We start from the raw sequence: 22410 nt of genomic DNA, 5'->3' as shown, positions 1-22410 counted from the left end.
TTGCTTTTCTGCTATCTTGGAAGCCAGATTATTTCAGAATCATGGAATCATTAAGATTGGAAAAGACCTCTAAGACCACCAAGGCCAACCATCAACCCAACAACACCATGTCTGCTAAACCATGTCCCCAAGTGCCACATCTACAGGTTTTTTGTATGGTGACTCCACTGCTTCCCTGGGCAGCCTGTTCCAATGCCTGACCACTCCTTCAGTAAAGAATTTTTTCCCAATATCCAATCTAAACCTCCCCTGACGCAACTTGAGGCCATTGCCTCTTGTCCTATTGCTAGTTACTTGGGAGAAGAGACCAACACCCACCTCACTGCCCCCTCCTTTCAGGCAGCTGTAGAGCACTATAAGGTCCCCCCTCAGCCTCCTCTTCTCCACACTACACGGTCCCAGATCCCTCAGCCGCTCCTAAGACTTGTTCTCTAGACCCCTCACTACCGTTGTGAATCTTTTCAGTGCTGATGAGCTAACTTGTAAACTGGTGGATTTAAACTTTCACAAGAATACTGAAGGCTGGGACTAGAACTGGTCTCCTTTTGCAGCTGAAAACTTCACCGCTAACGAGTCAGGCCTGATAAATCAGACATCTGCGGTCTGCCATCAGCCCTACAAAGCCCGAGGAAAGCATCACCTAGCATCCCTACGAGCTTTCTTTCTTTGCCACTTTAATAAGAATCTCTCCTTACCTCACCAATTATCAAAGAATTGAAAAAGACACAATTTCTTCAGAATAGAAAGAGGTGATGGTATGCAAGAAATCTAAGTGACACAGGCGAAAAATTAAACTAGTCCTACACAAGGACACAATCCTTCTTAGTCTCCAGTACTTCTTCTCTGAGAGGGGAAATACTTGATCTGGAGACGCCAGCATCACTTAGTAGCAACAAATTTACAGATGAATTCTGGGTGTTACCCTGCTGCCCACTATGAGGTGGTCTCTGTGTGCATCATAACCACATCTTTAAAAATCCCCACATTTTTAAAGCTAACTTAAAATAAATTCCTAAAACTGACAACAAACAGGCTTTCTACACAAACTTCAAAACTAACTGGGAACTCCCACTTTCTCCTAAGCAGCTGCAATTCGAAGCATCTTGCAGCTTGGGAGGAATGCTGGGGAGAACAGTTTACTCTCCCAGAACTCCAGATTCTTCCAATCCTAAGGAAGAAAGACAAGTGCAGTAAATTTAAGTGAGGAGGAACTAGTAATGTTATTAGACACAATGCGAAGTGAAAAATACTCTGCTCTATACTGAATGCAAGACTAACTGGAATGGACCAACTGCCAGGAGTGATGTATTTAATGACAAAACAGCACATCCAAGTAAAAATAAGCACTATTAAAGAGAAAATAAGGACATGCCCTGCAAATAAATGTAAACATGAAATTCTGGCTACTAGTAAAATTTTCTCAAGGATAGAAATTTTTGCAAGAAACCAGGTACTGATACAGAGCTACAGTTGGACAGATCCAATCCAACCCCAAAAGAAATAAACCTGCCTTACTCTTGCCTTTGTGCCATCTCCTGCCTTCTCTTTCACAGCAAGAAACCAGGGAACTTTTGATCCAAGGTCCCCCTACCACCCACCTAAAATACAGTTTTTTAAGGGGGTAGGGGAGGGAAGGCAAAGAAAGGAAGAAATCAAACTGGTAATAATGTATTTTTGTATTAATTTAAATTACCAAGCTAAACACTGAGGATCCTTCTTGCAGCCCCAGCAGTAACTCAGTTCTTCAAAATCAAGGAATGGGAACAGGCAGCACTATCCCTCATGTTTCCAGCGGCCAAGGAGCAGCTGAACAGCCTGCGACAGCCTGGCAGCAGCTCAGCTGCTCCTGGTCAGGGATGACTGTAACACCAACAGCCCGTAGTTACACCTGGTTTTCACCGCACAGCCTGACGGAACAGAGTTGCTGCTGAGCGAGGAATCCCCAGAGGTCAGTAAAATGCTGGTCCTTCCCCAGGAAGAACAGCTTCTGCTCTTTGAGGTTTATTAAGTATCTAGTTTGAACTCTGTCTGCCTAATCCTGCCTGGCTTCTAATCCTCTTCAGCTACAGAACTGCCAAACAGTAAGGCACAGCATTATAAAAAGCGATTTTCATTTGCAATCTACTGAGCATCCATCTCTAGCCCACGCAAAGGTAGTCCTACAACGTACGGGAACGATCTCTGGGGTGACTCAAACTCACTAGTGAGGTTCTCCCTGAAACAGCCTAAAAATGCCCAGTTAGACGTAGCACCTCACCTGGAAAAGGTACCAACAGCCCAGCACTAGCTCCCTCCTCCAGGCAGCACAAGCTGAGTACCACCGAGAGCCTAAGCGCGTTCTGTACCTGTCTCAAAGGAGCGCGTAGATACAGGGTACATTATACTGCTCCTGCACTCTCAGCAGCATCATAAATGGCCGCTTGCAGACACGCCATAAATTTGAGCAACGCCTCTTTCCGTGCAGGTTCAGGTCAGTATACTAATAGCACCCTGGGTGATCTTATCCCAAATTCTGAAAAGCAGATTTCTCCCTCTTTTGTTCTTTGACCCATCATCACTGCCTCCCCCCTCCACTGCGGAGCAGTCTAAAAACCCCCAAAGACTTGCAACATGCCAATTCGTTTTCCATTACTTCACTCAAATTCTTGCTTGTTTGCACATTACACATTCCACCGAGCAAAGAGCTGCACTGGCACAAATTCCTGTCTGCAGGCACTACCACCAGCTGCTATGCATCTACACATTCAAAGCACACATCAGAGCAACCAACAAAACATTTTGTAAGTCTCTGGTCATATCAGAAAGTCCCTTTAATAACGAGGCTGTTTATTTTCCCTCCAGTCCCTTCCCACCAGCAATGAAATAAAAGCCATGACGTACACTTAACAGTATTTTGTTGTGGGTAGCCGATGCTCAGAAGGAAAAATACCAGTAAATATCCGCATACAGATATTAAACCTGCTCTGAACCAAGACGATGAAGCATCATTTATTGTATTTTATTTTTCTCTTCATGCAGACAAACCTTTTCATGTAAAAGTGAAATAGTTAGTCAGAAAAGCAATCCCTTTTACATAGCAATACTTCCTCAGGAAAAACAGTATTTCTAGAAGTTAACTGAGCTACATTTCTTCCACCATTAAACAAAATTATCTACCTTAATAGTATTATTTAAAACTCAGCGTTACCACTAATCCAAAATGAGAGAGAAGTAAAACAGCACATGATACAAACAATTAAATATCAGTACATAAAAGGACATTTTACCAGTTTTTAGATCGCGATTTTCTGCCCAGTCCTTGTCAAGCTCTGTTTTAGTCTTCATGAACTAAATCTGTTTATTTCTAGACCATATTCTAAAACAAGTTGATCAAAACCGAACGGGGGAAAGTTCTCCTCCACTTGCAGCATTTGCTCCGCGCACCCGCGCCACTCGACACGTGCTCCTTCTTTTTCAAGACGTGGCCCCTCTGCAGCTACGCGAGCTGCCGCCGTCCACACAAAGCTGCCGTTTGTTCGTGAGAAGCGTCCTGCAGGCCCCACGCTGGTGTTCTCCACCGCGGCCCACAGCCCGGCATTCCAGCTAATAATAAACAAGAGGATCTGAACAAACGGCCTCAGAGGACGCGGCTCCTGTAACACATCACTGTTATGCTCTGGGGTAAGAATTCTTACTGGTATTTCCCAAGCGCTGCAGGAAAAGCATCTTATTTAAAGGACTTACTAGAAATGGGGCTTGAAGGACCCTATTTCTGGCTATCACTTAAGAAACCATGAAATCAAGTAACTCTAAAAATACAGTTTAAATTTCTGTAACTGTTTGGCAATCCCTACTTACAGGGAGATTTTAATGCATTTTCTATGTAAAACTCCTTTATTCTTCAGGATATCTTGGAGACCTGAAATACCTAGGATGCCAGTATCCTCAAAACCTGAAAAACAAATCTCCATGTCAAATATTCAAGGACACATATATCAAGCCATTCTCCTGCACAGATTTTAGTTCTTACACATGCATTCTCCAGCAAAACGTCAGCTACTACACGACGCTTACAGCCAGGAGCCAGCCAGTTCCATTTCTAAACCTAAGCAAGTCAGACCACATGCGCTGCCAGACCTGACATGGCAGACCTGTGCGGGCTTCCAGCTCCTTGTGAAGCCACCAGAAAGATGATCAGTGGGACTCTTCAGCCCAGAGAAGAGAGGGCTCGGGGGAATCTTATCAATAGACATAAGTACCCAAAGGGAGGGTGCAAATAGGATGGAGCCAGGCTCTTTTCAGTGGTGCCCAGTGACAGGACCAGAGGCAATGGGCCCAAACTGAAACACTGGAGGGTCCCTCTGAAGACCAGGAAACACTTTGTCACCGGGAGGGTGACCGAGCACTGGCAGTCACAGAATGGTAGGGGTTGGAAGGGACCTCTGCAGATCATCTAGTCCAAAGCAGGTTCACTCAGAGCAGGTTGTAACACAGGGAGCACAGGCTGCCCAGGGAGGTTGTGGAGTCTCCGTGCTTGGAGATATTCAATAGCTGTCTGGACACAGTCACAGAATCACAGGATGTCCTGGGCAACCAGCTCTGTGGGGCCTTGCTTTTTTTCCTTGCACCCTGAGAAGTGTTAAAATGCCAGAACAGGCGATCTGATCAAGTGCGTTGGACTATTCTCCCCAGGGACTGAAAAAAATTGAGTTCCCTCAATTGTTTCAATCTTCCTCACCGTATCACCTGGCAGAGCACTGAGCCTGGAAACTAGCAGCAGCTCCTGTGTCTTTACCACCGATTACTACCCCTGGATCCTACCCAAACCCAGGGGTCAGTAGTTTAGTCTATGGAATCAGCATGAGTTCAAACTGAGCTAGGGTGACACCCACCACTAGGCACGTTTCCCTCAAAAGCGGCATTTTCTCAGTGCTGACGTTCGTACGCACACAGCAGTAATCTTCTTGCTATACAAAAACTGTCTTCCGTTTTTCTCATGATAGAAGCACTGCACTGGTTTTGTAAAACCAGTTACTTTCTGTTTCCTTACCTGAGAGCGTATTTGTGGGGAAGACGGAAAGAACACCCACACAAAGAGCAGGAGCACTCATTTCAGCTTAACTCTCAACAGATACCTTCACCACCTGAAAACAACTTGCTTTTTAACATTACTGGTCTTCTACCACAGACTACACTCAGGCAGCAACAAGTTAAGAGCTATATTACACTGATTTTTTTTTTATATCTTTGATTGGTTTTCAAGTTCAATATGTCTATTTCTGTGGGTGTTTTCAAGTGAAGACTTACACAGAAAAAAGGGAAGATCTTGGCTTAATTGAAATTTTTCTCTATTCAGAAGAAAAAAAAAGCTAAAGATGGATTAAAACTATTTGTAAAATCAATATATTCCTCTATGCTCTGCACCAAAAAACCCCCACATTCTAACAGCAAAACACAAGCACCCTTCCCCTGCTTAATAATCAGCATTTCTTCAGAGTAGAACCCATTGTAGTTTTACTGCATGAGAAGTAATGGATGGAAGATATGAAAGTAAGGATTTAACTTGCCTGAAGAAACACCAATGAACTCTCACCTTAACGAAAACTCAAGTTTCACTACAGCAGAATACTTGCAGTTCTGCAGCATCCCTTATGAGGCGTTGCACAGTCACCAGTTCAAAATGGTCACTTTTGAAATAGCTTTTAGTAGCAGTTAATTCTACTAATTTCCAAGCAATTTTAAAATGGTCCCCACAGGACTCAAAGCAAAAGCAGGGAAACCAAGGCAGCCTTGCTAAGCAATATTCCACAGAGGCAGCCTGTGTCAAAACATGAAATTAGAATTTGGGACTCTAATATGTATCACAAAGAATGTAAATCAACTACTCTTACTATCTTGCTTTCAAGCAGCAATTGACTAAAGGATTTACAGGAACTCTACTAATATTAATCAGTTCTTGCAATATGCCTATGACTATTTTTAATAACACAGCCTTGCTAATACATATCAGTTAATAGAGTATTGAAAGAACAAAACTCAGAATAAACCAGCAATCAAACAGCAAAAGAACATAATCTAATAAAACACAACTTGGCCATGTACTTAGTCTTAGTTTGCAATTATTTGTTATACCTGTTTCACATAAATCAGTACACCTTAAAAGTAAATCATCTCCATGGGCTACGCCTACAACTAACACGGCCGGAAGCTGCAGTTTGAATGCTCATGTCATCACCTCCCTACTAAGCCTTATGAATGTTACCACAAGGGTTACAAAGTGGAGCGACAAGAACTGGCAAGGTTCTACTGTAATTCCATTTTACAAAGTGTGTGTGTGCAGTCATGAGCCAGAAGATAATTAATTTGCTGAAGGTTAATATAATCAGTTGTAAAGCCAGAAGAAACCATAATTGCTCATTTGCAATAAACTACACTGAAAAGAGGAAGCCCAGTTTTGAACAATGCTCCTTTCTTGAAAGAAAAAGAAACAAAAAACCCAACACACAACCCACCCTCCTGCCCAGGACTCTGTCAACACAATCCAAAACATTCACGGCAGCTCTTAATAGACTTGAATGTAAAGACTTGGGCTGGGCATCAAGTGGGGCTTGCCAGTATGTGAAGACTGGTCTGACAACAACCAGCTAAAGTCTTCTGTCTAAGCTTAAGTCATCCTTTGTTCTCCTTCCCAAGGGTGTAGTTGGCATTTGGCCTTTTCACTCGTTCATTACTATTTTCCTCTTTCCTCACTGCTATGAAAGGGCAGCATTATGGCCATTACCAAGTGGTCATCCACCTATACATTTTGTGTTTAAGGAGATGTAAACACCACGCTGGCTTCAGTAACGTCACCCTACAAGCAGCTGTTCCAGTGGTGATCAGCGCAGATTTGCATTCTCGCTGTTCACCGAGACAGGGAGAGCCTTGTTTCCGCGACAGGTTACAACCCAGCAGCAAAGAAACAACAAAGACACAGTCTTCATGGAAAAACACAGGAGGTTTTCTACTACATGGAAATCATTTTACAGTCTTCCACCAAATATTAAATTTCCAGGAACTCCTACTGTGGCTAGAACTGATCCTGCTGTAACATGTAATTTGTTTCATCTACAGCCCCCGAGTACTACTCCCACACTCCCCTTGAAATCCATGACCTTTCCCAGTACTAGTCCTACCCTTTACAATTAATGTCTTCATAAAATATGCTGCAAGTCAGCTGCTGTATTATATGGCAATATCAGAGACTTGACCACAGAGGCAGCATTGGCAGACAAAAACCAGGAACATTTCAGGAATTTCACCCTCAACGTAGTGCAAGTCAAGCCATCCTTCCCACACTAGCGCCTTTTCAGGTATTGGTTATCACTTTATAAGCAAATTTAGCTGAAAATTACCTTTTTTTTGATCCCTTGTACTTTAAAAGTATGTTATGTCTGCAGTCCCCAGAGGCTTTTGAAAACTAAAATATCCCATCTCCACACTGACATTACCCGTACTTCTTTTAACCGTGACAGGCTACTAAACATATAAGCAACGTGCTCTTTCAGCAAGACTGAACGTAACAGTCACCTGCAATAAATTTCCTCTTCGTTTTCCCAATGCCATACATCAGGGTGACATATAAAAATAATTATTCCCAGCAACATAAATCAAAAGAACATTTTAAAAGAATTATCTGAAATTTTGACATAAATTCAGATTTCCTGTATTGTACATCTTCATTAGTAGTAGACCATGAATGCTTTCACAGCACTAAGATTTGCGGTATCAATTTAAACAGTAAAATGGTTCTAATATTTTAGATTCTGACACAAGCCAGTACATTTCATAAGACAACTTATGCTTCCCACATTAACAGACTTTAAGTAGTCAGATGCTACACTGCAATAATTATGTTAAGTCTCCCGATTAATCATTTCTATCTCAGCATGAGTCAAAATTAGTGGAGCAAACAGTAATTATACTTTAAAATTCAGCATTAATGATGTGAAGTCTATTTCCATCTTAAAGCATCACCAAAACAATGCTCACGAATACTCCAGAAGAACTTTTTTGAAAGGGGCTCTTCATTTTTGAGGAAGAGCCTTCTTCTCAGGCTAGAGAAGCTACAAAAGTTTTCTAGTTACAAAAGTTTGATCTCTATTTGTATCATTTTAGTGGCTAAAATAAAAAGGTTTGTTGTTCTACACAGACAATCTTTGAATACTCTGACATGCACACGGTCCAACTCATTTAATTACACAGCCAATTTAACTGATTAAAAGGGCAAGAAAAGGAGGGTTTGTTTTTGGAGTAGATGTTATTCTGCCAGTTAATAAAGCCTAAAAAGCTCCACGCCAGCTCAGAAAAACACCCGCACTGCCTCAGGGCGGCAGGAGGAAAACTTCACCGGCATCATGGGGAAGAAGCAGAAAGTCCCCTGGACCTGCCCAGAGACCACAGGCTGTTACCCAACGGCTGACGTTACGTTCCTGCCCAGGCACACAGGCTGCCGAAACCTCGCTGGACCTTGCGCGAGACGGAAAAGGAAGCGCTCGCAAACAACCGACAGATGAGCAGCTACTGATAGTACTAGCTCTTACTTACCAGCTGCACACCTACTACCAGTCTTTTGTTTTTCTGCCTGCTCCTGGAAGAGGCATCATGATGATACCCAGGGGTTAGTCGTTCCCCAAAAGCGTGAGAAAACGAGCCTTCAGCCTCTGTCCACACATCAACGCGAGTCTCCCGCACGCTGAGTGTGTGCTCTGCCCGTTTGGGCACAGCCCCTGCAGGGGGAAACCCTGGGATTTAGTTTGATGTTTTAAGCTCAATTTCACTCCAATGCACAACAAGAAAATAAAATCGTAATTATTTGAAGAGTTCTGGCAGGATGAACAAGCATTTCTTGCTTTATTACAGCAAAAGCGTGTTACACCGGCTACCTCCGGCTCCCGGCCAGGCGGCCATGATCCATAGCATATGGTGTGGATTTACAGCGTCCCTCCAGCCACCATAGTGCTACGCTGAAGGAACCACCAGGAATCACAGCACCAGTTACAGAGGAGCTGCAATGCCCTTCTGTATCCAACTTGAATTACAGTCTTAACATATTAGAAGTGTTTTCAGACAACATACTGAGAGTTACATGCTACAGCTTTGTTCACCACGGCTGAACAGCTTTCTTCAGCAACTCTGTCTCCGAGCTATTCATCTTTGAGCAGATAAACATTTTAACCGCAGTAATACCCTAAGTACAAATAGGATCCTCTAAGTAAATCCTATGAAAAGTCTGAATGGCACCAAGAAGCTTCTGTGACACTAAACCTATTCTTGGTGACTCAGATAATTTTGAGTAAGTCTGCAAAAAGACATCACGGCAAATTTAGACACCTGCCTGCTTATGATATTGTTCATGTCTACACAGCATGAAGCAGAGCTGCTTTGAAAAAAATCTGAGTAATCACCTACATAAAATATTTGTCATCCACTTCATTAAAAACTGAAATGAAATTTAGGAGAGGGGAAAAAAAGACCGCAGTCCTCTCTGAACATCTGAAATGATCTTAAGCGTCATGCAGCACTCTGTCCATGGGGTTTTATGTTTATAAAGCGGTTATAGGAAGGGCTGGAGGAACAGGGAGCGCCATACAAAGGGTTAAGAAGTTTGTTGAGCTGCAGCAGAAACTGGGGAAGAAAATGCTATCGGTTTCTTCATCCTTGCTACGCGAAAAGGAAGTTAGTGATAGACAAGAAGCGTCAGTTGTTTTTCAGTTTCACAACTGGTAAACAAAACAAAGTAAGCGGCCATGGCATTTCCCACGCGAAACAGGAATTTGGGCTGCGAGGGCTGTCCTGTGCTCTTTGGGTCCTGGCCTCAAGCTGCGGGAAAATACAGCAGAGCAGCTGCAATGAGGCCCAGTGGCACACCCACCGAAAGGAAATCAGGTTGCATTCACACCGGTACTTAGCAATACCGGTACACATTTGTTTGCATCCATGTAGTTTGTATCAGCTGAAACATTTGTGAATAGAAAACAACCCAAAAAAAAAAAAAAGATTAATCCCTCAAACTGTGTGGCTGTTTATCCACAAAACTTCGTACCAGTAAATAAATCTTCTGGCTACGTTCTATCCATCACCTTTATTTCAATTGATTTTTGCTAGCTGTAACACCTAATTAGCGTTTAGATTTAATCCATCCATAAACCTTAGGACAGTCTGGCAAAAGTCTGGCTTTTTCCCCACCCTCTGTCTGGGGAGACGGGAGAACATCAGCTAAGCACGGACAATGCCGAGATCCCATTACCACTGAGAGGCAAGCCCAAAGCTGCAGTACTATAGGACCACAAAACAGAAATGAAAAAGGCTTTTGTTTAAATCTTTGACTTTAAAGGACAACACAGGTTAACCAGAACAGAACTCTCCACAGAGGTTATACAACTCCTTCTTCAAGTAAGAGATCACCGTGAGATGCACCGTTTGGCTCATTCTTTGGACACTCGGAAAATATTTTACAAACATCTGGTGATTATTAATTTATTCTGCTGTTGCACAGAAACAATGACTTTAGGAATCAGTGTATTACCAGATGTTAGCCAACTATATATATTCCTATATATTGGAAGATTACAGACAGTGAGGTAGCTTAATGATATTTATGAACCTACCATCAAGTTAATGATACTTCTCTCAAAATCGATACTTTTATTTCAATACTGATGCATGACAAAGAGCTACAAGCACATGCTTCAAAGTCCTTAAGAAGTTTCCAAGACAAACACAAGGTTAATTCTAGTCCACGCCTTGTGCGCAGGCATCAAGCAAAAAAATCCTTTTGTTTGTTAATGCTGAATCTATGATGCAGTAAACCGACTAATGAAGATCCACTATGCTCTGTGTAAAAAAAAAAAAAAAAAAAAAAAAAAAAAACCTCACACAACAAACACAAAACCAGATCATTTGTCATAGACTCTCCGATCCCAGCAAAAAATTAGCTGAAATGGCTATAAAGGATTTCTGAATTCAGTACACAGAGGAAAGTCTACCTCATCTAATCCCAACACTGACACAATACTTCGGCAACACCTATTCCAAGTTACAAGGATTAGCTCTAGGACAACACACAAATAAAGCCTTTTCTGGATTTCAGTCCTGCTCATTAACCTCTTTCATTCCAAACAGATTGCTCAGCCTCTGCACATTTCATATCCCTTACAGAATTCACACCCACAGCAAGAGTCAAGAGTCTGCTGGGCCCGTGGAGCTGCACCCAGCAAACAAGCACCCTGTAACCTGGCAAAAGCAGACCAGCTGCAGAACCCTCCCCAAGAAGGGCAGGCACAAGCTGTCCTCTCTTAGAGAACAAGGGGAACAGCACGTCCGTACTTGGTGAAACACAAGTTGAGATTTAAACAGATCCACCCACTGTCTGCACTGTGCTTGTACACAAGCCATTAGGATATTCAGCACTTTGGGGAGGAAACAAGTCCTCATTTGCGCAGCCTGACAGACCAGGAAGGACAGGGCTGACTGGTTACATCAACAAAACAGTAGAACTCAAGTCTTCACAAGAGGGTGATGAAACACTGTCACAGGTTGCCCAGAGAGGTGATGGATGCCCCATCCCTGGAAACATTCAAGGTCAGGTTGGACAGGGCTCTGAGCAACCTGGTCTAGTTGAAGATGTCCCTGCTTATTGCAGCGGGGTTAGACTAGATGACCGCTAAAGGTCCCTTCCAACCCTAAGCATTCTATGATTCTAAGAAGATAGCTTTGAGCTCTAACTACAACCAGCAGCTGAAGATAGAAACTTTACTGGTATAAGCACTCAGTATGCCTAAATTGCCTTTAAATCCTCTTTTTGACTTGGAGATGTAGCCATGGTGGTCAAGAGAGGAAACCCTCCCATGATGTGCAACACTCATTCTAAAACTCACCAACTTCACAGGAAAGTTCAACATGCTCAAGCCTGAAATTGTCATCCGTGAAGTTAAACCCAAAATAACTTGCAAGGAAAAAATGGATCTTGGTTATGAATTTTGGTTCCCTCTTTCCTTACCACTGAAGACATTTCTTCAGTACACACTGAAATCCCAACTTCACATTTCTGGTGTTGCTATAAACAAAGTCAAAGTATCTCCTTGAAACAAGGAACTGTAATGCAGTAAACAAAGGCATCATCTCTGCAAAGGTATTCCCAAAAGGTCAAGCAACAGGGTAGGAAATGAAGAGGTTTAACACAAAAAATTTTGCTTCAGTTAAAGCATTTCGGAAGGTTTAAGAGTTATCACTCCAGTGGCTTCAAGCTTGATGAAAATCCGATAGCCTTCCATCAGCTCTTCCTGTGTCAGCAAAAGTGCAGTTGTCATCTGCCATCACATAAATATGTCTGAATGTAAGTGAAAATTACCAAATGTTTCTCCTGTTTTATTTTCTGAAATTGGCTAATTTTACAGCAAGCTTCTTGTTATGACAGCAAGCTCTTGAAAGAATTTACAAAGAACTTGGGCTACAAAAGGCTGGGAGAAGAGAGAGAGATAACTTTTCAACTTATTTGAATAGAATGCACAGTAAAAACAACAGGGTTTGGTATGCGTTTGCCACAAGTATAAGCTTTACTGTATTCAGTCTAATTCTGCTTACTTTTTTTCCTCCTTCCCTACCTCACTTTTTTCCCCCGACATAGAAAAAACAAGGGGTGTAACTACTGAACACTATAAAATTACTCACACATGCTCTTTATTTGCCAACACTCGCAGTTTTGGAAGAGCACATCAAACCTAAAAATTGACAATAGGGACCAACAGTTCACATTATTGTGATAATGGGCTATAAAAGCTTAGGAGAATAAAAGCATCAGAGTACTTTGTACCTGAGGTACAATAGGCTGTTTAGTCCCAGGGTAACATTCACGCCATCTCAGACACGCGTTGTTGACGGGTTTCTCTGAAAAATGAGTGGGATGCATGTCCTGGGGGAAGTTCCCTCTCCGATTAAAACGCTATCGCAAACAGCCATTACTCTTCAGGTGCTACTGAGCTGAGATGGCGTTTCACTGAATCCCAGGATCCAACACAAACTCAGTCACTTCTTTTTTCAGATAAACAGGCAGATCTTCGAAGGTTTTAAGTGAAGGCACAAGACAAATACACGGATTTGCAACCCAACTAATCAGGTTTTACTAAATCAAAAATCTTTGGACGGACTAATGAAAGGCTACCCCTGTTTTGAGCGGTCCTGATGCTGTGGGTGCAAGCGAAGGCTCTGACACACAGCTACAGCAGCCGGGATGGCAGGGCTGACGGAAGCACAGCGTAACCGCTGTGGCTTAGCTCGAGCCACTGCAGCCTGCGCCCTGACACACAACACACCGTGAAGAGGCAGTGACCGGTGTAATTGCTTTCTGGTAATATAACACCTCCTGAAACTAGAAAAGCAGAAGAGTCGTGCCTAGTGAAAAGCACAAAGGTGAAAAGCAGACACGGGGCATGGGGAGGGGGGGGAATGTGATGCATTATTTAGGGAATGGCATTTTGAGAGGATGATGTACAAAACTGCCAGAATATAATTAGCTGTCAAGTTAAAGCGTGCGGCGGTCGTCATCACTAAGGGGTAAACGACGTAAAGCCAACAGAAAGGGATTTTAAAACTATATCTTGCATCACAGGTATTTTAATGTACAAAACTGCAGGTAAGCAGCCCCAAAATTAAATCAAGTAACTGAAAAAGTTATTGAGCAGCGCCAAGTTTTCACTATCTTGTTACACAACTAATTCCACCAGATTCGAGTACCAGTTTTCCCATTGCCTGCCATCTGCTTCCATCCTTCACAGCTGTACATTAGATCAGCAGTATTTTATATCTCCCTGCATATACAAACAGTACTGAAATTAAAGAAAAAAAAAACAAACATCAAAAGCCTAAGGAAAACTAATGGAAATTTCCTCTTTATGAATATAGGGGCAAAACAACTGCACAGACTTGGAAAAATGAAGAAATAGGACACCAAATGTTGTTCCAAAAGTCAGTGCAAAGGGGTCCACTGAAGTATAAGCAACTTTCTGGACATCAAAAACCCCGCGAACAAAGAGAAAAGCACAGCTATTCGCCAAAGCCCACACAACTGAGACCAGCGGGGGGGGACACCTTATCAGCACAAAATGGACACAAATAAGGTCACTCTAGATTGGTTGCATTTTAAAAACATTGTATGTTATAGCTACCTGTTAAGAAGGTCAAAATGAACCAGTAAGGATACTACAGAAATCGGGAGCTCCCACATCTATAAGCTACCGTGGTGGTCTGACTGCCAGACACAATTGCTATGTGGCAATGTATATTCCTAGACCTCAGAAGTAACTATTTCTCAGAAAAATTGGTATGCAATTACTACTCCAATACCAGGCAGTTCCCCGATACATCATTTATCCATCAGTATTTTAAGTTCAAGCTTGTAATTTCATATAAACAGAATACCAAACAGGTACAGCCTTTCACATGGGACTACAGGATTTGGACCAAATTTTAATTGAAGGACTTTTCAGGTTTCTCTCAGAACAAAGAAGAATGGTTTGGAAACAAACTCATCTGCAGTTGCTTTAATTGTGGAGGGAAAAAAAAAAAAGATCATTCAGAATAACAAAAGAGAACTCAAATAGTTTTCATGTTACAGCAATTTTGTAACATCTTTGTATTAAAATAAATTATTCTCAAATCTGAAGCTGAAAGTTCGGGGGTTTTTTTAGTTTTTAATTGGAAACAACTGTTTTCCTGATAATAAGAAATCTATGAACTCAACTGATGAAAGCTGCATGACAAATAAAAGGCAGGCAAAAATAGGTTGGGGAGGGGAAGTTCATACACAAAATACTGCAGAAAAGCTGTTATAAATTAAAAAGGACTCAGAAATTACCAAGAAAGGCAGCTTAGTCAAATAAACAATGCCCAAACCAAATCACTATTAAATAACAATTCTACAGCAGCAAGAATGTTCAAAATGTCAGATAAATAGTGTCCTCCCATCCACCTGCCCCCCTAAAACCACCTCACATTCAATGTATTCCCATTAATCCTAATTCAATTATCTCTTCTAAAAGCTTCACATCCGATGCCATTTCTGTATCTAGGATGCAAGGGAGATTATTTGTCAAGTTTTCCTAATGGCAGTGGGGACCTCAGTAGTTCTACCAGTAAGCAGCTAAAACTGCTCAAAAGTAAGCCATTGGCATACCGATAAATACTGTTTCAAAACCAATTACTACAGATTGGTATTTGGAAATGTTGAGAAGGGTTTTTTTTCGACAAGCTTATTTATTTTTTTAACATGGATAGGTTATATCCAGCAGTACATTAAGAAAGCATAAAGGAAAATGTAGGAGGACATCGAGACCTCCCATCCTGGATTTACAGAGCTTGTTGAACACGCCATTGCTCTTTGCCTTCAGCTCTGCTGGAAGCTACTGCTCTGGGCTGTAGTGGTAAACAGGATCATGTGAGTGATCGGCAACAAGGAAAACAACACTGCTGAATTAGCTCATCTACCATCACTGACAGTTTAATGGAACTTGGACTGGAGAGAACTCACAGGAACACATGCTCGCGAATTCTAAGTTTGTCCGCATCTTTGGTGTTCCTGTGGTGCGTTGACCCATGGCTGGCTGCCAGACGCCCACCAAGCTGCTCTCACTCCCCCTACTCAACAGGACAGGGGGAGAAAATAAGATGAAAATGCTCATGGGTTGAGACAGACAGGGAGGTTGCTTACCAGTTACCCTGATGAGCAAAACAGACTTGGCTTGGGAAAACTGGCAATTAAAAACCGAGTAGGATGGTGAGAAACAAAGCCTTCTTCCCAGGCTCAACTTCACTCCATTGGTCCCAGTTCTTCTATCTCCTTGCCACCCTGAGCAGCGTAGGGGGACAGGGAATCAGGGTTGGGGTCGGTTGATAACATTTTGTCTTTGCAGCTCCTTCCTCCTCACGCTCTTCCCCTGCTCCAGCATGGGGTCCCTCCCACAGGATACAGTCCTTCACCAACTGTGCCAGTGTGGGTCCTTCCCACGAGCTGCTGTTCCTGCCAGAAAACCTGCTCCGGTGTGGCTCCTCTCCAGGGGCCATAGCTCCTGCCAGGAGCCTGCTCCACATGCGCTCTCCACAGGCTGCAGCTTCCTTCAGGGCGCATCCGCCTGCTCCGGTATGGGGTCCTCCACGGGGTGCAGGGTGGGTATCTGCTCCACCATGGGGTCTTCCACGGGCTGCAGGGGAATCTCTGCTCTGGCGCATGAAGCATCTCCTCCCCCTCCTCCTGCAATGACCTTGGTGTCTGCAGAGTTGATTCCCACACATTTTTTCTCACTCTCCTCTCTCACAACTGCTGCACTGCATTTTTTTATCCTTTCTTAAATGTCTTATCACAGAGGTGTCACCACCTTCACTGATGGGCTAAGCTTTGGCCAATGGTGGGTCCATTTTGGAGCGAGCTGGAACTGCAGCCCAAGGCATCTTCTTACATAGGCCACCTCTGCAGCCCCTGCAACCAAAACCTTGCCACATAAGCCCAATGTAGTGGCCAACCAGAAACCTTCCCATGAAGGACCTGGGGGTGCTGGTCGATACCCAGCTGAACATGAGCCAGCAGTGTGCCCAGGTGGCCAAAAAGGCCAAGGGCATCCTGGCTTGGATCAGGAATAGTGTGGACGGCAGGAGCAGGGAGGTGTGATCGTGTCCCTGTACTCGGCACTGGTGAGGCCGCACCTCGAGTGCTGTGTTCAGTTTTGGGCCCCTCACTACAAGAAGGACATTGAGGGGTTGGAGGGTGTCCAGAGAAGGGCAACGAGGCTGGTGAGGGGTCTGGAGAACAAGTCTTACAAGGAACGGCTGAGGGAGCTGGGGCTGTTTAGTCTGGAGAAGAGGAGGCTGAAGGGGGACCGTATCGCTCTCTACAGCTACCTGAAAGGAGGTTGTAGTGAGGCAGGTGTTGGTCTCTTCTCCCAAGTAACTAGCAATAGGACAAGAGGCAATGGCCTCAAGTTGCGTCAGGGGAGGTTTAGATTGGATATTGGGAAAAATTTCTTTCCTGAAAGAGTGGTCAGGCATTGGAACAGGCTGCCCAGGGAGGTGGTGGGAGTCCCCATCCCTGGAGGTGTTCAAAAAGTGTGTAGATGTGGCACCTGGGGACATGGTTTAGCAGGCACGGTGGTGTTGGGCTGGTGGTTGGACTTGATGATAGCAGAGGTCTTTTCCAACCTTAATGATTCTATAGTTCTATGAATTTAGCACTTAAGCTGGAGAGGCAGAGCATATACAAACACAAGTCATAAATGTCAGCCTTCAATATATTAATACACAATCCCTGGATCCCCTTTCTGCCCTTGAAATATCAACCCTACCAGAACTTCCACTTATTCTACGTAGTTAAAGTATTCTATCCAATGTCAAGCTCATAAATGTGGGGTAAAAGACTATAGATGTTCCATGCAATCCTATAAATAGCGTTTTAGTTTAGATTGGAAGAATGCTTTTGGAGTAAATCTGCAGATCATCTCTATTTACTGTTCTTCAGTTTGTGCTGAGAAGCAGCATGGAAGTACGCAAAACAGAATTCCTTCCAGATCAAACTGCCTGTGAGATGCACTCCTAACTCTCAGTTATGCTCTGCCCAAAGAATAAGGCCAAGGTTTGTGCTGAACAGAGAGAGATGCTGGAGCCTCAGTTCTCCTCTCCAGATCTATTACTACAGTGCCGTGCTACGTGCTCACACACAGTCTATAGGCTGCTGTCACATTAAATACACAGCACGGGCCCCAGCACAGCCACTCGTCCTTTGATTTGCCTGAGCATATTTGCTCATTTTCCCTTTAGAGCCTATCTGCGCTATTTATAGCACAGCTTTACATTCTTATTAGTTACCAGACAATGATTTTTTAATACATGTTCCATCACTACGAATACTCTTCTGTGAAGCTTTATACATTATGTAAATAGGCAATTATCACTGCACAGTTTAGAAGGTCATTCCAATGCCTATAAACTAAATAGTAACGGGAACTGGAGTCTGTGTAGCTTTTTTTATTTTTCATCTATCAACTTGGCAAGCTCCAAACTAGCGTTCATCCCACATTATTTTAAAACCTAACTAGGGTACTAACTCATAGCACAGAATTGACAAAAACATTTTTATTGATCTATGTATCTTTGATGTGTGTAACGAGCACTCCACCCAACAGTCTGTGAACACAACATTTTCTTTCACTGAGTGATGAGACATGGTGGCTCCAGGACTCCATGCAGCTGCAGCATAGATGAGGAAATTTTTCAAAACATGTTAAAGTCTTTTCAATGTACAGCTGTCATGAGAAAAAGGAAAGGATTAGTCAGGTTTTTTCTTTTTAGAAGGATAAATATTAGGACACAGAGCGATGGTGCAGCCATTTATCCATCACACAGCAAAGTGCAACGCCTGAAATCAGCAGTAGATCGCACACTGGGGAGCCCTGGAAGCATCCCAAAAACACCCAACACTTGAAAATGATGAAGAATTGTTCCACTAATCCAAACAATGTGACTTTAAATAAAACAGAAAACATTTCTCTGTGAAAGATCACAGCATATTCATGTTACCAAAGTCCCTTCATTAGTACAAACAGTATTTCCTTTTCTTTCAGAAAAAGGAAGTCTCAGATCAAGGCAACTTCTCACATTCCACTTGAGACCCATGAACTGTACTATAACTATTTCCTTCAGAATACTGCTATTTCTCACCCCAAAAATAGGTTTAACAACAAAAGCTACACCTCCATTCTAACTGTGACAGGAATCAGTGAACCAAAATTACTAAAATTAAAGTTTTGAAGGAAATATTTCTGAAAACAAGTCTGAAACTTAGGCTTAACCTCTGGAAAATACTACTGACAAAAGGGAGATAAAAAAATGGCATGGCAGAAAGAGTGCCCTTTAGTCACAACATTTCTGGAGAAACTCTAGCACATAGTGTAGACTAGCAGACATGGTGAAACTTGCCTGTTCACACTCAGGTTCCCCCTCCCACAAATGCTTATGTATCAGTCTTGCCTGGTACACTAGATAAATCTCAGAAGAAGAGTATGTCTCATCTAAAAACAAGAAAAACAAAAACCAAACATATTTCCCTCTCAGCTTCCAGGGAATAAAAATATTTCCCAGTCAATAAATGGACAAAGTTTTATGTAACCTGATTAACCCATAGCTTACAGGCCTCTGACACTTGCTTTTAGAGAAATTATGGACAGAAAGATGACATTTCAAACGCTTCACATCCAGACATAACTGGTGCCTGCACTCCTGCAAGGAGGGGAAGGCACAGACATACTTATACCATTACAACATGAATGCTGAGAAAAAAAAAATTATTTATATAGAAATCTGTTTCTCAATGCAGAATTAAAACAAAAAGAAATGAAGAGATTTCTTTCCCTACCATCCCACTTGTATTTCGTTAATATCTGCAATAGATTACTATCACATAAAGACCACCTGCTAATGTGCCATAGGAATGGAGCATCTGTACTGTGATAATGTGTCATTCTGAAAGCACAACAGTGCCATACAATGAACAGTTCCATTTAAAAAAAATTTCAATTTTAAAAATAAATAAATTTTAAAAACCAACACCACCACACACAGTGGGAAGGGAGGAAGAAGTATCAACTACTGCACACAACTTTCACTCCCCAAGGACAAGTGGTTTCAACCGTGTGCAGCAAGATTGTACCTAGCTTAAACGTGACAAAACCCCCAAAGTTTTCAGAACATGCTGAGAATAAAGGCACAATCAAATCCCACGTGACTCTCCAAACAACTCTTACAGATTTATTGCTCAAACTGTGAATTCCACATTAAGTATGCACTCGAGCTATTTCCAAGTGGCAGCAGAAAACACCTGCAACCCAGCGGCGGTACTGCAGGGCTGTCTGGCAAACAAGAGTAGCAAAAGAAGCCTACAAGCTGAATATCAATGAGCTTCTCCATGCGGACAGCATCTGCTCACCAGAGCTGTGGTCAGCAAGCCCGGACTCACCTTACAACAAAGCCCAGGTGCGCACACAGAGCCCTCGTAGCTGGCAGGTTCCAGGATTTCCATCGCTGCAGTGAAGAGTTAAGCGACCGTGACTAACAACTCTGACACCTGAGGCTGGTGTCACGCTCTCCTCCTGGAGATAAGTGTCTGCAATCAAGTGGCTTCATATCTATGTTCTTTTATTTGTTTGAGTACGTTGCCATGTAATAATGCTACAGGAGATAATGGTAGGAAAAAGAAACCTGCATCACCTGCAATGTGCTGCAGAAGCTAAGTAGGGTTTGTTCCTTGAGGACATCATTCCCACCAAGGACCTACCCCCTCCAGGTACAGCTAGAAAATGCTTCATTAGCTGCTTTATTAGCAAAGAGACAGCAGCAGTCGTGGGCATCTGTGTACTTATTTTCTCATTTCCACCAAGAATTTAATTAACTGACAGTAAGTTTTCTGTCTGATCTGGAAATTCAGTTCAAATTAACGTTATTATGGATAGCTTAATACTAATGCTGACAGATAATTTCTTTTAGAAGAAGCTGCTTGGACTTGCAACAAGAAGGATGAAACAGGGGAACCTATTCCACTGAGAAACCAGTATTATTATTTGCTGTTAGACATGACTAACTGAAAAAAAGGGATACAATATCTGATTTGAGAAGTCTGGAAATTTTGCTTATAAACTATAGCAAAATACCTAGAGGCAAAACAGGACATAAAAATACTTCGGAAAAGTGAGATAAGATGTCCAGGAAAGTTGTCAATTGTCAACATACACCAAAACACGATCTAAGCCACCCAACTGCTATAATTATCTGTTGTAGAAAAAGTCCAGCTGAGACCCCATCAGTTTGAGATACCACATTTTGAGTTATTAAAAAAAAAAAAAGGCAAACTTATTAGCATCTGTCTCTGCACTGTTCCTTACTCTTACCCACTGCAATTTAACAAACAAAATTGTCACTTTCTTAAGCTAAAGTGTATTAAACAAATTCTGTACAAGCTTCACAACCAATAAACATGGATGCTAGCATTCATATTTAACAGGAGATTCAAAATTTCAGAAGCATGGTGGTAAAATACTGGAAAGTCAACAATTTAAGGTAAAAAAAAAAAATGAGATGACCCCTCATTGCTTTAAGTGCGCACATCTCAACAGCACAAGGTTTTTTTTAACAAAAAAATGCTTTCTAATGTCAAATAATGTCAACATGACACTCTGAGAATCCACAAGAAGAAAAGTTGTACATACTTGAAAATAGCGTATGTGCAATTACAATGATCTTACCAAAAATCAAGGTCAGAAAAATATGTTCATCTGAGCTACGAAAACGCAAGACAGAGAATGAGGCTTGTTTTTCTAGATCCTTCATGCAGAGCTTCCCAGCCTTTTCGCAAAAGTCCCCAAATTCAAAACTGAAATGTCTGGGCTTAGTCGTAAGATTCACATCATGATAAAAGTACAAGAGCAGCTACCGAAGGAAAGCTACAGGACACAAACACCTTTTTGCCATGTTCACATCCAGGCTCGAGATCTTGTCTCCATTCCAAACATACTGGACAAATGCCTCAGGCAAAAGAGAATCTTGGCTTTGGTTGCAGTATCACTGAAACCAGAAATCCAAACACATTCATCCTACCGGCTCAAACCCAAAACTATGTAACCCATTAACCTTCTGAAATGTTAAGCAAATACTTGAGCAAATCACTAACTCCCCACACACAGCTGTCCTCTTCTTTCAAGAAACCCAATAAAGCCACCTTGTTTTCAGCTGGTCTTTCCACCCAGCTGCCAGGTCCCTCTGCTGCGGCGAAATCACAAAGGGCAAGTTTGTGCAAGCACTGCTGCTCCAGGCCACCAACAGCCCCACGCTTCACACAAACTAAGAAGCCCGGACGGATTTAACAGCTTGCACCCGCATACTGCGACAGGTAATGATTAAATTGATCCTCAACACCACAAGTTTTAGAAAGAATTTTAATACAAGGCTTCGTTTCTCTTGTTTCTACTTATAGAATCATTAAGGTTGGAAATGACCTCTAAGATCATCAAGTCCAACTGTCAACCCAACACCACTGTGCCTGCTAAACCATGTCCCCAAGTGCCACGTCTACACGTTTTTTGAACAACTCCAGGGATGGGGACTCCACCACCTCCATGGGCAGCCTGGTCCAGTGCCTGACCACTCTTTCAGGAAAGAAATTATTCCCAATATCCAATCTAAACCTCCCCTGGCACAACTTGAGGCCACTGCCTCTCATCCTATCCCCAGTTACCTGGGAGAAGAGACCAACACCCCCCTCACTACAACCTCCTTTCAGGTAGCTGTAGAAAGCAATAAGGTCTCCCCTCAGCCTCCTCTTCTCCAGACTAAACAGCCCCAGTTCCCTCAGCCACTCCT

The 22410-nt window shown here is 42.6% G+C and overlaps 1 protein-coding gene across 6 annotated transcripts in view; it reads right to left on the bottom strand.

Moving 5' to 3' along the window:
• Positions 1 to 22410, bottom strand: part of USP6NL (USP6 N-terminal like) — a 138436-nt gene that overhangs the window by 76130 nt on the left and 39896 nt on the right. The window contains exon 1 of one of the 6 annotated variants that reach the window (XM_075428300.1): positions 3267 to 3421. The exons of the other annotated variants lie outside the window; for them this stretch is intronic. Within the exon in view, the coding sequence (XP_075284415.1) occupies positions 3267 to 3324 (58 nt within the window). The 5' untranslated portion in view covers positions 3325 to 3421. Of the gene's footprint in view, positions 1 to 3266; positions 3422 to 22410 lie in introns of those variants that run through there. 6 annotated transcript variants of the gene reach the window in all.

The sequence above is a fragment of the Opisthocomus hoazin genome, chromosome 8, assembly GCF_030867145.1.
Source record: "Opisthocomus hoazin isolate bOpiHoa1 chromosome 8, bOpiHoa1.hap1, whole genome shotgun sequence".
Lineage (NCBI taxonomy): Eukaryota > Metazoa > Chordata > Aves > Opisthocomiformes > Opisthocomidae > Opisthocomus > Opisthocomus hoazin.
This window is presented reverse-complemented; position numbering and strand designations above follow the sequence as displayed.